Below are 15,546 nucleotides of genomic sequence, written 5' to 3' on the forward strand. Positions count from 1 at the left end.
AGGTGAGCGCCGCCTCCGCCGGCCTCTGGCAGGGCAGGAGCTGGGGGCCTAGGAGCACCATTGAATTGCCTCTCCTGGGGCATCTTCCCGCCCTGGGAGCCTGGCACTGACTCTGCATCCCACCTTACTGCTCCTCCGGGGACAGAACTGGGGCCCAACTGGGGTGCCCTCATATGACAGGGTGGGTGTTCTCACTCCTCCACAGCTTCCTTCCCTTCCTGCTGGGGACTGGGGGCACGCAGGGTGCTTGGGGAAGGATGGTCCCCAGCCTGGAGCACCCCCAGGGTATCCGCCTGTCAGAGAAGGAGACTTTTGGGGTTCTGGGGAGGTGTTCTGCGTTCCTGCCAAGTCTCATTTCCTGAGGGAAGGCTCCCTTGCCCCTCTCTGTCTCTGAAGGAAGCTGCAGAGTGGACCATGGGGAGGGGCCCCTTTTGCTGAGGGAGTGTGCCAGGAGTGGGGTATCACCCCCTTGGGGGGTCAGCCGGAGAGGGACTAGTGAGTAGGACCAGAGGGGACAGATCCCCTTTTCACGAATGAGATTCAAATTCTGAGAATGGTATTTTGGTGTGTGTCTGGTGACCTCAGATAGTGGCTGCCCCTCTGTGCTTCAGTCTTTATGTGTGAGCCGGTCCCAAGGTCAGGACACTGAGTACAGTATCCCTGCCTCTGGGCATCCTGTCAGAGAAACCTGGGTGGGGGTTGTTGAGGAGGCAGCTCCACCCCAAAAGTATCACAAGAGCATCTTCACCTTCTGCAGCCCCACTGCCCTACTGCACAAAACCCCCACCCCTCCTCCACCCTGAGGGAACTGAGACCCATGTAAGAGCAAGGAGCTGGGTGCCTGCTCCTTTAAGTCCTGAAGCTCTAACCAGGTGGAAGTTGCTGCTTGGCCCCTTCCAGGTGGGCTTTAGGTATTAAGGCTGGAGACCAGGGCTATTTCTGCAGGTGTAACCCCTCATGCTCCCCATCTAGGTAGCTTTCCAGCATCCACCAGTGCTCTGGAGGACTGCAGAACTCTCCAGGGTCTCAGCCTCCCACAGCAGCTCATTTGCTAGCCCTGGGGGTCCACCTCCCCAGGGTCATACTGCTGAAGCACACTTCCCTGTCACCCCTGTGTCTCCACACAGTGGCCATGGGTTTGACAGAGGGGAAAAGGTAAGCCTCAGGAATGGAGGGACTTGCTCTGGAAAAGCAAGCCAGGCTGCCCTAGAGGTTAGGCACACCCAAGGAAAGTCTGTACTGAGGGTGGGGCTGGGGGGGCCAAGGTCTTAGACTCTGAATGTGTGTCGCTGTGCATGGGGTTAATGTGGGAGTGTCTGGGATTCTCAGTGTGGGCACCTGTGCTGAAGTATGTGGTCTTCTAAGTGCCTGGACATGTGGGGGGCAAGTATGCTTATGGCCTGTGGAGTGAGGAGATTCTGTGTGGGTGGCGGGTTCTCATGCTGCTGAGCTGGGGCCTTGGGAGTGCCAGCATGTTCGGTTTGCACATTTCTTGAAGACTCAGTATTGTATTGGGTTAAAAATACAAGACAGATGCTGCCTCCCCAGGAGCTCACTCTGGTGGGGTGTATGTGATTTTGTGTCTGAGTGCATGCCTGGATATGCAGAGGCTGTGTGTGTGTGTGTGTGTGTTGGACAGCCTGGGCACTGGAACTTTTCAAATAGGAGAAGGTCTGGCCTTAGCTTGTGTGCACAGATGGACACGGTCCCATGTGGCAGCGGGGGTGGGACCAAGATCCCATGGGATGTCCCAAGTAGGTACAGGGAAGCCCTGGGGAGCCAGTCCTGTCCCAGGAGTCCCATGCTGCCCCCCTGCTGGTCTCCAGTTGGAGACAAGCTGTTGCTAGCATTGCCTGGAACAGAGGGCTGATCCTGCTTGCTCCCGTCCCGCTAACAAGCAGCCTCTGTGGCCGGCAGGCGGGTGAGGCTGAGTCACCCCCAGCCCAGCCTCCCTGGCTAAGGAGGACTGTGCTGAGGGCGTGAGCAGTGTGGCCCCCCAGGGCCCAGGTGCGGAGCTGTGGCCAGCCCACAGCCTGTTCTTTTAATGAGTTTAGAAATTTAGTTGCTCAGGTCCTGGAATGGAGGAGTAGTGAGTTGGCTCGGTGCCCTGAGTGTGGCCTTGTCCTTTTCTCCCTGGGCTAGCCTGGTGAGGAGGAGCTGGGCTGGGCCTGTCTGTGGGGGGTGAGGGGTGGATTTGGGAGTGCCAGGAACGAGCAGGTGGTTAATCATTTCCCTGCTGGTTTTCAGTGTCTCAGCTCCTTCTCTGCCCTCAATGCAACCCTGACATCTTTCCTTAGACCATCACTGCTAGAAGGGACCTCACCCACGAGACCCTCTGTGTGTGGAAGTGGAGTCTGCTCAGGGGCTGAAGACTGGCCCCTGGTCAGAGCAGGGCCCCCAGCCCAGGGCCAGGCCTGGGTTCCCTTGTCTCTGCTCTCCTTCTTACAAATCCTTTTCCTGCTCCTAGAACCCAGATGCTTCACATCCTTCCCCTACTTGAACCAGGCAGCTGAGCCTTGACCTGTCTGTCCTATAATAGCTCTATATTTGCAGTTCAATTTGGGAAGAAAGGTTGTGCTCTGAAACATAACATTTAAACAACAATAACAATGCACTTACCTGCTGCTGATATTTTCCCAGAATAGATGATTAGCCCACAGCCCCATGGGAGAGACCAAAGCAAGAACTTCAGTGAGCAATGGGGCAGATGCTTCTAGAATTATTTTGAGGAAAAAGGATCCCAGTGCTAAGCAATGGCATTAGTGCAGTCAGGAGTAGGGAGGATAGTAGCCCTCCTTGGAGGCTGAGAAGGTGGAATGTCCCCCCAACCCCCAAGGCCAGGAAGTGGAGGAGAGGGTTGTTGAGAGGGAGGGGGTGGGAGGCAGCTGCCCAGGGTGAGTTGTTGGGACTCCAGGAGGGTGGCAGAGCCAGGGTCTGACTCAGAAGCTCCAAAGGGTCAATGCATTGAATTTCCCCAAACCTCTGCTCTCCCAGGCGACTCCACCAGCACCTTCAGAGGCCTGTTCAGCTCCCTGCTCCTTCCTCTGAATATTCAGGGGTTGGCGGTGCTCAGTCTGATTAAGGACCAACCCTCCCAGGACACCCATTCCTGGCCCTCGGGCTTGTGGTGAAGGGCACAGGCTTTTGCAAGACTGACTTCTGCTGAAATCTTGGCTCCTTATTAGCTGTGCTATTCTGGAAAAGTTAACCCCTGTGAGCCTCAGTTTCCTCATCTGCAATATGGGGATCACGCTGGGTGGCTGTGAGGTTAAGAACAATGGTATCTGAAAACTACTTAGCACAGTGCCTGGCATGACAGTGGCACTGCTGCTAGTGCCCTCCCCTCTTCCTCCAGTCCTCTGTGTGTTGATTTACTAGGGGCCACAATATTCCACCTGTATTTTGAGTGCACAGATCTGAGCCCTAGTTGTTATTTATTTATTATTGGGGTCCAACAGGTTCCTCCTGGGGACTTTGTCCCTCCGTCCCCTCCAGTTCTATCTATTTCCTCGTCTTCAGAGGCCAAGGGCTCTGCATGTTGCAGATGACATTTCTCCTCCCTGGTGCAGTGGTGGTATGGGAGCTTTACGTTTTGTTGGGGTACCAGGTGTTGAAGGCAGCCCCCATGGTCTCTGAGCAGCACATGGGGGGACGACCATGTCACCTGGGGTGATTTGTGGAGTTTTGGAGCTGGGGGACACTCAAGGACACCTGGGCCCCACCTAGTAGGCGCCAGCCCTGGAGACCCCTCAGGGCTAGGACCTACCCAGAGAGTGAGTCATCTCTGAGGAGACCAGGCTCTGACAGATCACACTCCATATAGGGCCCCACCGGAGGATAAACAAATAAGCGGCTTCCCTGAGGGCTGAGAGGAGTGTGTGGGAACGGGGGTTGCTCAGGACCCAGGAATCCTGGAGGCCTGGCCCCACCTGGCTGTGGGTGTGGTGGGGAGAGGAACTTGGTGGGCCACTTTCCCCAGGATATAGACCCTCAGCTTTGGAGGAAAGAGCTGCTCCCCAACTGTGGACTTAAGGCAGGGGTATCTTCAGAGGAGGGGGCCTGGAAACAGAGCCTCAGAGGAGAGCCAGCTAAGTTAACATTTTAAAATCTGCATGAGGGAAGCTGAGGAGGGGTGGGGCTTCAGAGCTTGGCTCATCCAGGATCATCAGTCTGTACGCAGTGAACGAACAAATGAATGAATGAATGAATGATCGGCAGTTGAAGACAGGGCATCGAAGCTCCTGTCTATGGTCAAGGCTATGGCCTCTGCTGGAGTTCCTCCATGGAGGAAACCCGACTACAGCAGGATGAACTGAGGTTTTCACCAACAGCTACCCTGTCGGTCGGAACTGGGAGGTTCTAGAAAATTCCCTTCTACAGGCAGCTCCTTGCATGTTGGGGAGTTACTTATCTTTGCTGGGTAGAGATTCACTTTCCTTTCTCTGCTCTTATCACCACAGAGATTTGCTGCTTTCAGGTCTGAGGTCCACACCTTCTCAGCCCTGGCATCTCTGCTGCTTCCTGGTGGCACTGGTGTGGCTGCCAGAGCTGAAAGGCTCCCCACACCCAGCTCTTTTCGCTACCAGCAGGAATTCTTCACACTTTCTTTTCAAATCTCCCTGTTTTTCCTCCACTCTCCTTCCTTCCTGCCTACCTTGTCGAAGAAATACCACTTAAAGGCTGTGTGATTCTTGCAGGTTTCACCTCAAGTGAAAAAAAGCATTCTTTGTCCTCCTCCGGCTACCGGCTGCCGTGCCATTCTATTTGCTTTAGTAAGACTTCTCAAAGGAGTCGCTGGTGGTCACCAGTTCCTCATTCTTGGTTCCACTCTTTCCTTGTCCAGGACCGCTGTGCCCTACTCCCCAAGCTGCTATTTTTGCGGACCAGGAAGGGCTGTGCTCGCTTCTCCATCTTGGTGGTCCTCACCCTCCCACGGTGCCTGGCAGGACCTGTCCTCCCCCCGGGGCATCATCTCCCTGCTGTCCCTGGCCGAGTGGCCTTTGCTTCCCTGGTGGTTCCCCAAGAAACTCTGAACAAACCAGAAACAGCTCTGTTTGTTCTGCCTCCTCACCCACATCTCCTCAAGCTCCTTCCTCCCTAGCCTTTTCCCTCGTAGCATAAACAGCAGCACCAGGTTAAAGTCATATTTTCCTTGATTTTTCTTGATCTCACCCCTCACCGCCCTCCAGCCCATCAGGATGTCTTGGCTGTGTCGTCAGGGTGTCCGAACCCGCCCCTGGCCCCAGGGTGCAGTCGGCTCTGGCTGGGCTCTGGCTGAGATGCACCCCACCCCTTTCCTCTCCCTTCCCCTGTCCCATTCTTATTCCATAAACCAGTCAGAGACTAAAATAAAACCTAGCTTGTCCCTCCTCAGTGTCGGCCTACCCTGGCTCTCCAGAGACAACACCCAACTCTCCCAGCAATCCCTGGGCTGCCAGGACCTTTGCTCTAGCCTCTCTGTGCACCCTCTTCCTGGGGCACTGCCACCAGGCCTGGCTCTGGGCTCCTTCTCCCGCCCTCAGGGGGCTTGTCAAACGGACCTCTTACCTTGTTCTGGGGACTCACGGCACTCCCTACCTGCACTGTCTCTCCCACACTGACCCACCGCCCCTTCGGGTCCTCTGTCCTCTTGTCCCTGTATCCTGGTCCCAGGGACCATGTATGCCATGCAGTCAGAGCTCAAAAGTATCTGGTTTAGTGAGTGATGGATCAGCAAATAGGATGCTGGACCTAGAAAAAAAGACCGGAGTAGTCACGTGGCTGGTCCTCCTTATTTTAGGAAGGAAATTGAAGAAGGGGAGCAATGTCTGGAAGGAAGGGCCTGGTGACCCTGCCTTGCAAAAGACGCCCTGGAGGCCTTTTCTTTTGGAGGTGCCACAGATGCAGTTCATGTGCATTTCAGTTTATAAACCAGTGGACCTACTTGCACCTTCCCCCCACCCCCTTCCCCCCACCCCCATTTTCTTCCTATTAACTCGAGGCTTGCTGGCCTGGGGGTAAACCTGCAGCCAGGGAAGGCCCTAAAGGAGCAGGGCTCGGCTGCTGGAGAGGCCGGGAGAGCAGGTTTGGTGTCTGACTGCGGCCTGGGAGAGGCCTTGCTCTCACTGCCTGTGGAACACTGGAGGGAAGGAGGAGGCCTTTTCCAGACCCTTCTGATGTGGCTACCGGACAGTGCTAGGGGAGCCACAGAGATGCACCCTGCTGGCCCTCACCCCTGCCACTCCCTTGATGGACCCTTCTCCTGCTCTGGGGAAGCACAGCCTCTCCACCCCCAACAAGCCCGTCCTTCCCACCTCAGGCTTGCTGGGGTCTCCTCTTTGCCTGGACTGCCCCTTCCCCATCACCTATTGACATCCCGTTCACCCACTGAGCTCCACCCCAGCTTCCACCTGGTAGTCTTGGCCTTGCCATTGTCTCTCTCACAGCAGGGCGATTTCTGTCTCTGGTGGGGAGTGACTGATGCACGTGTGTGTTTCTTTCTCACAAGGCAGCAGTAGCTAATGGGTATCCATGAGGGGTAGTTGGATATGGGACCCAGCAGCCTTCTGTGAACTCATGTAACTGGTGTACTCTGGACCCATAGCAGCAGCTTTTTCTTCTTGGTTGGGTTGGAAGCGTGGGTGGATGGAAGGGGCTGCGGGCTGGTGGGAGGCAGATGAACATGATTGGTGGGTGGATGGAAATGGGAGGCTGCCTAGCACATGGGTGTTTGGATGGACAGGTACCAGGCTGGGCAGATAAGTGAGGAGGAGGAGACAGGGCACTGGAGGGTGGCCGGCTAGCTACAAGCTCCTATGAATGCAGGTGCCTGGTGGCTAAAAGCAGGGGCTTCCCCTGCTCCTGAGCAAGAAGAAGCTGGTTCTAAAGGTGGAAAGAGGCTCAAAGAGCTCCAGGAAAGTACAGGAAGACAATGGAATTTTTTGCAGGAGTAATTGGTCTTATTGTGAGTCTGCCCTCACAAGAAATCCTGTGGGAGTTGGTAGATGAGGAAATTTCTGTGATCGCCCTTTGAGGATTAATCTCTAGGAATTCCAAGAGTAAAATGAAAGAGGAATCTGTCAAGTTTACCTCCTCCTTGGGAATTCCAGGCTCACCCTCCTACATTGCCAGTCACCCCCAGGGAGGGAGGTATCATATCCCTCTTTGGGGTCTGGAGTAGGAACACCCCATGTTTCTCATCTGGGGTGGCTATTCCCCCAGGGGAACATGTGGGGAGTCATGCATGGGTGTGGGGCTACAGCCTTGGGTGGGAGAACAGGGGTCTGTCACCAGTCCCCACGCAGGTCAGCTCTGCACATGGATGGATCAGCCAAGGCCCCGGGTGCCGAAGGTGAGAAACTCTGGTCAAATCTTTGCAGTTTGAATAGATTTTTTTTTTTTTTTAAGATTTATCTTATTTATTTATGCAAACAAGAGCTGAGGTGTAAGCCAGAGTTATGGGGGGGGGCGGTTGGGGGGATGTGAGAGGATACATCAGAGACAGAGTGGGGAGCAGAACAGGTAGATTGACTGAAGCATACTGCTGAAGGGAGCAGTGGGTTAGTCAGGAGAGGTCTGCTGTGCCATGTGGGTCAGCTCCCTGGCCGGGGATTGAACTGGTGCTGCAGTGGCTGCCAACAGCTTCATAGTGCTGAGACTTAACCCGTTGCGCCACCAGGGAGGCTCCAAAGTAAATATTTAAATGATACATATTGCAGGCCACAAATATGGGCCACACCTAACATTTCAAATTTTCTAGTAGACATCTCAAAAAGTTACAAGGAGAAACAGACAATACCTCGTATCTTTTTCTCCACTATAGTTGAAATCTCACGTCAGCCTGCAAATATGCCCAGTGACCAGTGAACTATTTTGCGTTGTTTCACAGTAGGTTGGGGAAAAGTGTGTTAGACTCATTCACACCAGCTTTTCCAGTGTCTACAGCATGTACAGAGGGTGCAGCCCAGAGGGGTTCGGTCTCTCTGAGCCCCACATGCAGCCACCTGGGAGTGGGCCCTGGGGTGTTCCCTGGACTATACTGACCTTCTCCCTTCCCCCCAGCCTGACCAAGGCGTGGTCTATAGAGGACGAGGAGGAGGTGGAACGAGAGCGCCGCAGACGAAACCGCCTACAGAGCGCCAGCATAGATGAAGATGTGGCGTCTGGGCCCACCCCCAATGGAGACCAGCAGCCCCCACACAGGTGCTGGGTTGGGGAGGCCTCATGTCTTCTCCCTACAGACTGGGATTTGAGGGTTCAAGGGGAAGGAGGAGGAGGGCAGGTATGAGAGTCTCCTGAGAGCCAGCACTGTGTAAATCAGTTTGCAGATTTGGAAACTGAGGCTCAGACAATGAGTTCACAGGCCTGGATCACATGGAGAGTAGGACAGTGAGGGAGGACAAGAATCACCTTTGCTGAAGGCCAGGCACTGTGGGTGGTGCTCCCTTGGGTCCCCAGAGGCAGGAGAACAGGGTATGTGTCCTGGGCTCCACCCTCCCATGGCTGTTGCCTCCTCCCTCAGACCCGTGTGACTGACAGGCGTGTGGACGGCACATCAGACAGAAGTCTGCGTGCTACCCCCAGCTCCACCAACTACTGGCTGTGTGACCTTTGGCAAATCCCCGAATGTCTCTGGTTTTAATCTAAGCAAGGGTGGAGATGGCCTTTATCCCTCTGGCCTCCAGGGCCTGCCGCTTTTGAAGTTTAATCAGTGTTTGTCAGTCAGAACACGGAATGGTTGATCCTGACAGAGATTCCTAAGTGCTTTATGAAGCTCAGAGGGCTTTGTTCACAGGCATCAAAGCCCAATACATAGCAGATAAAATGATTCTTATTTAAGCAACGGTGGTGGGGAAGGTCAGGCTCTGCTTTGTCCTTCCCTACTGGGTAGACCTGCGCCATCTGCACCTGCTCAGGGTCCTTCCACCTCTCACATCTCTGATTCCCTTTCCTGTCCACTCTGGTCTTCTGGTGCAGGCTGCTGAGTGTGGAAGAAGAAGAGCCACCCACGTCACCACCCGCAGCCTCCAAAAATGAGGCTGAGGAATTCCAGTCCATCTCCCGGACTCGACAGGAACGGCAGCAGAGGCGACAGGTGGTGGAGGGGGCACAGGCCCCTGTCCATGAGCAGCCGGAGGCAGAGAAACGATGGAGCGGTGCTGGCCTGGGGCAGGCGAAGCAGCAGCCCCCCGTGCCCAAGAAGGAGGTGGAGAAGCCCCTCCCATGCAGACTGAGCCAGGAGCGGAGGGGCCCCTGGATAAAGGAGGAGGAGCACTCGGCCAGCAGAGAGCCAGGAGAGGGGAAAAAGCGAGTATCTGAGAAGGTCCTATCTCCAGAGAAGAGCCCAGTCTCAGAGAAGTCCTTCATTCCCGAGAGGACATTATCACCTGAAAAGAGACTGGCCTCAGAGGAAACCTCCAAGAAGGGCCTTGCCCCTGAGAAAATGTCTGTTAAGGAAAAGATAGCTGCATCAGAGAAAAGGTCCACCTCAGAGGAAAAATCGATTGTAGCAAAACGAAGTGTGTCAGAGAAGTCGCCAGCCCTGGGGAAGATACTAGGTGCAGGCGGAAGAGTGTCTACCATATCACAGATGTTTGACAAGCCGCAGGTGTCACAGGAGACCCCAGCCACTCGGACAAAGCCGACCCCAAAGCGGGTGGCAGCCTCGGAGCAGCCCCAGACCCCGGAGCATCCCCGGGCCCCAGAGCAGGCAGGCTCTGGGGGAAGGCCAACTATCACCAAGCAGAGAGGACAGGCCCCTCCTGAGGAGAAGCCCCCTTGTTCAGCAGAGGAGGGAGAGCAGAGGCCCTCCCGCCTCCCTACTTCCCACCTCAAGCCCATCACACTCGAGGTGGGCACAGCTCCTGCCCCTGCCATCCTCCCACCCTCCCCTGTAGTCCTGCCCAGCTGGCTCTGACTCCTCTGCTGACTCCTGACCACTCACCTTCAGGCTGGCCTTGGCAGTTTCTTCCCTCCCTACCTGCTTTCAGGAACTATCAGAATAGGGGACACGGAGGCAGGGCAGGCTGCTGGCATCTGGTCAGGGTTCCAGCTGTTGAAGGGAAGCACCTGGTGCTCAGTGCCACCTCCTCATCCAGGGCCCAGATTCCAGGGTCACAGACACTTAGAAAGCCTCAGCAGCTCTCCTCGAAAGCTCTCCCTGGTGGCCTGGCCCCTCAGGACTGTGTCCAGTAGGTCCACAGCAGAGGAAAGAGGCAGGAGGAGCAGAGGAAGGCAGCTTGGGGCAGAGCCAGGCCACCAGGGTTCCCCAAGGCAGCTTGGTTTGGGGCTTCACGGGTCTGGTATGTCCCTGTCCTCCCTCCTAAAAAACACTCCTCCTGCTCCACCAGGTGAAAATACCCAGCCAGCAGGAGGAAGAGGGGGACATGATCTCGCCTACCCAGGCCACCTACAGCAGTTCCCTCCGACGCTCCAGCCCCAGGACCCTCTCCTTTCGGGTGAGAACCCAGGGCATCTTTGTCTCCAGTCCCATGGAGGGCCAGCCAAGGAAGCCAGTGTGCATTGCAGCCTGGGACCTCATGTAGCTTCCATAAGGATCCTCTGGATAGGGAGGGGCTCTGGACCCTGCTGGGTGACCAAGAGCACACAAGTTTGCATTCAATAAAGGTCAGCAGGTTAAAGATCTAGAAATCATGTGTGGACAAGCCTGAGCAGCCCCACCTAGTATGGAAGGAGGGAGCTGCAGGAAGCTGGCACTGGGCAGCGACCCTGGCTCAGACCACAGCTGCCTGGTCTGCTCTGGGGCTTACCCAGGAGGCTGTGCAGGAGGGGAAAATAGGACAGAGAGCAGCAGAGCTCTCTTAGAGCCCTCTGCTATGCCCTCCCCATATACAAGTGATATGGGGAGGGGCACTCATCTTACCTCATACCAAGTTTTATTGGCTCTTCCTTGGGTCCTTGGGTCATCGACTCATCTCGGACTGACTGTGCATTTTGCTCCTAATGTGTGCTGGGCCCTAGGAGCAGGATGCAGGTCCCTGTCCACAGCGGGCTCGGGCAGCAGGGAGGCAGACGAAACAGGTGGTTGCAGTGACCTGTGATGTCCTGGGGGACCCCAAGTTGGGGCTCTGACCCTACTTGGTAGAAGAGGGCAGATTTCCCCTAGACAGGGGAAGGGGTATTTGGAGGCTTAGCTGGGGTGGGGCAGTGGAGTCGGGGAGGTCTGAGGAGGAGGCAGTGTTCTGAGAGGCAGCCTTGGCTGCCCTGGCCCCTCACTCACCATTCTTCTGTTCTCCTTTCAGATGAACTTCAAAGAAGACAACATAGGAAAACCCTTAACCCGAAGGTGAGGGGCCTAGGAGCTCTGGTTGTCACATTCAGCTGTTCTGCTGGGCATCTGCCATCTGGGATGTTTCTTCCTGTGCTAGGCTGGGCCACAGGCCCCCAGGAGCAGGAGGGGTGTGCTCCTGGTCTTGGGCTCCAGATCTGGCCCAGAGGCTGGATTAGCAGAGACTGAGGCCAGATGAGATGGAACAGGCAGGGGAAGAATTGGAAAAAACTCTGTGGAGGAGGGCAGGTGGGGCTGTCAAGGTGGGGGGGCGGTTAGTGTGAGGTGTGGGGTGGGAGGAGAGGAGGGCTTTCCAAGAGGGAGACTGTGACCAGCACAGGAAATGAGAGTCAGCTTTAGTACCTGATGCTGCAGGCCTGTGAATCTGCATTTAAGGAGAACACCACCACTTTTCTGTCTGCACCTGGTGTTGGTATGAGTAGACTAAGGACTATGTTTTGATTAAAATAAAAACAAAAATAGAAAAGGCTCTGAGCCTCAGCTGTGTGGATGGGCCGAGATATCCTGTCCTCCTCTACCTAGTACCCCTAACCACCCCTGGAGATCGGCTGCCCTTGGCAGGCCCTAGGGGGTAAGGGGATGGGCTGTGTGGGGCAGAGTAATAAGACACATTGGAAGTCACTCATCTCAGACCATTAAGCTCACAAGAGCCCCTGTGGGAGCTGAAGGGTAGGAAGATGATTTAGGGGTTGGGGGATTCTGGGGTGCAGCTCTCAGCCAGCCAGAGCCAGGGAATCTGACACAGAAGAATAGACATCCAGATGGACTTGAGCTAGTGGTAGATGTCCAGGTGGAAGAGCAAAGGAATGGCTTTTTAATAGAGGGAACAGCCTTTAGGAGACAGGTGGGTGTCATCAGGCGTCTGGTTGGCTGAAATGTAAGCATGTGTGTAAGGCGCTTCAAGAGAGGCAGGGACCAGACCGTGAACCTTGGATGCTGAGCCAAGACCTTGGTCCCTATTTGAAGTGGAAGGACAGGATGGGCTTTATTTGGGGTAGGAGTGTTCTTGGGGGAGAGAACTTGAGGTCCCCAGGGGGAGTAGGCAGAAGGTGACTCAGTTTAATGGAGGATGGAAAGGAAAAGCCCAAGTGAAGAGACATTTTTGAGGTGGAAGGGATGGGATGGGGAGCGATGGAGATAGTTCTGATCCTGGTAATGTCCTAACTGGGATGTTTCTAGAAGGCAGGGCAAGTCCCTGGAGTCTGTAGATTTTCACCTTAGCCAAATCATGCTTGGCTCGATGATGGCAGCCATGTTCTCCTTGCCAGATGGTGGGGTGGAGGCTTCTCCTGAGGTTCGGGGGTCAGGCCTGGTCTGTCATCCTCTTTGTCTTGTCTTCCCATCCTGCAGTGCCAGCTGTAAGGACTCATCCCGCAGTGCCAGCGTGAAGGTCCCGGCCAACACTACCAAGTTTGGGGACAGGCTAGGGAGATACCACTTGGCTGTACAGGTGGGTGGGGGCTCTCACAGAGGCCTGGACACTGGAATGGGAGGTGGAGGTTCCAGGCACCTCAGACTGGTGGGCCAGCGCTCGTGTTCTCTCTTCCCAGAGATCAGAATCTGTCAAGTATCCGGCCTCCTCCCGCACAGAGTTCATTGTGGCTCCCTCCACTGTGGCCAGCAAGCGCCACCTCTTTGAGAAGGAGATGAATGGGCAGAGCCAAGCAGAAACAGCCTCCAGCCTGAAGGTGAGGCCAGCAGGTGTCTTCAGCTTGATGAGGCCTGAGGTCCCCATCCCTAAAGCTTGGTTCTAGTGCTGCTGGAAAGCTCCCTGTTTCCATGTGTTGACTGTGGGGTCACCTGCTGCTGATGTGAGGGGCCTTTCCTGTTCCTGAGCCCATGTCTCCTTTGGCCTGCTGGTCGCTCCTGGGAGGAGGGGACGTGTGTGTGGTGTGTGCTGTGGGACGGTACTAGCCTGTGAAGCTGCTTTGCTGTGGTCAGCGGCCCAGCCCTGAGATGGAAGCCTCTGTTTTCAGGAGAAGTTGAAAGTCACTTCAAACATCAACCTGTGGATCAGCAGGACCCAGGGACCTGAAGAGCAGGACCCCCAGGTAGCCATCCCTGGCCACGGCCTCTTCCTCTGGGCCTTCCCTGGGGGACAGCCTGATCAGTGGGTGGTATAGATATGCCAGGCTGGAGATGGGGTGTGGGCTGGAGCAGCCTGGGGCCCAGAAGCAGCGGAGGGGAGAATGGGTCTGGGGTCCTCTGTCTCTGAAGGGGTGGGGCCTGGGGATCCCAAGCCCTTATACAGCCAGCCTTAGTCCCTGGTGTACACCCTGGTGCCCCCACTCAGGAGTTGCAGAAAGAGCAGACAGACACCAAGAAGACCCAAGTGAGAGCAGAGACCTTCCTGGATGTTGAGGTGAGGGGGGAGAGAGGGCCTTGCCCTGGGAATACCCAGGCCCACACTCCCCAGGACACATAATAACTGCCCGAGGTTGCCCAGTCCACATCCAAGAGTGCCCGGGTCTTGCTCTGGCTGCTCCAACCCTACACTGCTCCTCTCCCTCAGCTGGCTTTGCTTCCCCCACACTCTGCAAACCCCAGCCCCCTCAACCAGCAGATTTGGAGTCTCTGGTCCACTGTGGACGTGAGGCGTGGTTGCGGGGGTGCCTTCCTGTCCAGGGATGCACTCCCCCTCCCTGCCCAAGGTGCCCCCTTCCCTTGTTCTAATGGACCTTTCCCGCAGGTGTGACGAGCAGACCCTCACAGACAGACGTGCCAGGCCGCTTCTCAGGGGACCGTTCTCCTGCCAGGCCACTGCCTCCTGCCTCCGTCCCTGTCTTTCATTGTTCCTGTTCTCCTTCTGCTTCCACTTGAGAGCAGAAGTTTTGGGGAGACTCAGCCAGCTGCTCCCAGCCCAGCTTCTAGAGGCAGGTGTGTCCTGGCCTCGTTGTCCTGCTGCAGGCCCAGCACATTGTGGGATTCCATGTCTCCCAGGGCACAGCCTGAGGTCCCACCAGCACTGTGGGGCCTGGGGTGTCTTTCCAGAGAGGACCCCTACTTCTGGCTCACATCCAAGGCCAGGGTAGAGCTGACCCCCAACTCCAAGGTCACCTGTCTGATTCACCTCCGGCAGCTGCCTCCGTGTGCCTGTGATGTCCGTCCTCCCTGCGGCCTCTGCCCAGGTCCCTGGGCTGCTCCAACCTGCGGAGGCCACTCGGCCAGACTGAGGGAGCTGCCCTGGATCCCACATGGGCCCCACCCCTGCTTGGTCGCCCTCACTTCCTTGGCTGAGAGACTTGTGCCTTTCTGTACCTCTCTCACCTCTTCTGAAAAACCAATCTCAGGAAAAGATGTGATTAAACTCATTCACTTGAGGGATAAGTGACTAATTATACATTAAAAAATAGACTCCTCCTGGAGTCTGCTTTATATCAGGGATCATCTGCAGTGTGTGGAGATTGTTTTTGTTATTGGGGATGTCAGTCATTTTCCCAGCAGCCCCTCCTCTCCCTGGGATCAGACTCATGGATCCCATGGACCTGCAGGGCCTCACAACTCCCAGGGACCCTGCAGGCCTGACTGCAGCGGGGTCTCCTTTGACTGCCCCCAACACCTGTTCTGAGCTGGGGGTAGGGACAAGGAACCCTGCCCTGAGTACCCCAATCCCCACACCACGCAAGTGCCTCAACAGGAGAGTTTGAGGAACTTGGACTGGGAGTGGGCTGGGCCACGCTCAGAGCCTTGGGCGGCATGAACTTGGCTCTGTGGAACTTGGAGTTCAACTGAGGGACCTGAAGCGTTTTGAATATTCCTGTTCTGAACTTTGGGAAGTCCCCTAACATGTGAGTTGGTCCAGCAGGCCAGCTGTGCTCACGAAGGCGTTCTTCAGTGAAGTTCCCTGCAGCCTCCTTCCAGGGTGGAGGCCCGAGAGCAGACCGAGGGACTGGCTTGGTCTGAGGTCACTAGGGTATCCAGGTAGCCAGTGCCTCTGCAGTGAGCCCTTCATTCCCACACACCTTGCAGGGGTCCCCATTGAGGGTAGCTGCTGGGCAGAGCATCTGGGGACCTGATCTGGCATCCTTCTCCCATGTGTCCATGTACCCTACACATGAGGGCCCGACCCCATTCCTGCTGGGGACACAGCCAGCAAACAGGGAGACCAGTCACACACAGATGACAGGCAGAAGGACAAAGGAGGGCAGGAGGCCCTGACTGGGCCTTGAAATGGGCAGGAAAGCCTCCTGGAGGAGGTGTCTGAGCAGCCTCTGGGCATGGAGCAGGTCCCTGCCCACCCTCCCAGGAATTCTCAGGAT

The 15,546-nt window shown here is 56.0% G+C and overlaps 1 protein-coding gene across 1 annotated transcript; it reads left to right on the plus strand.

Annotated features, from left to right (window-relative positions):
• Positions 1 to 1,132: 1,132 nt before the first annotated feature.
• Positions 1,133 to 13,982, plus strand: LAD1 (ladinin 1; the record flags this gene model as incomplete). The annotated part of the gene is made up of 10 exons (XM_084245536.1): positions 1,133 to 1,155; positions 8,041 to 8,181; positions 8,956 to 9,829; positions 10,329 to 10,436; positions 11,241 to 11,284; positions 12,638 to 12,737; positions 12,838 to 12,975; positions 13,264 to 13,338; positions 13,581 to 13,649; positions 13,977 to 13,982. 10 exons carry the CDS (start codon positions 1,133 to 1,135, stop codon positions 13,980 to 13,982), a joined length of 1,578 nt encoding a protein of 525 aa, XP_084101662.1.
• Between the last annotated feature and the right edge of the window lie 1,564 nt (positions 13,983 to 15,546).

The sequence above is a fragment of the Talpa europaea genome, assembly GCF_964194135.1.
Source record: "Talpa europaea genome assembly, chromosome: 10".
In the NCBI taxonomy this organism is placed as follows: domain Eukaryota; kingdom Metazoa; phylum Chordata; class Mammalia; order Eulipotyphla; family Talpidae; genus Talpa; species Talpa europaea.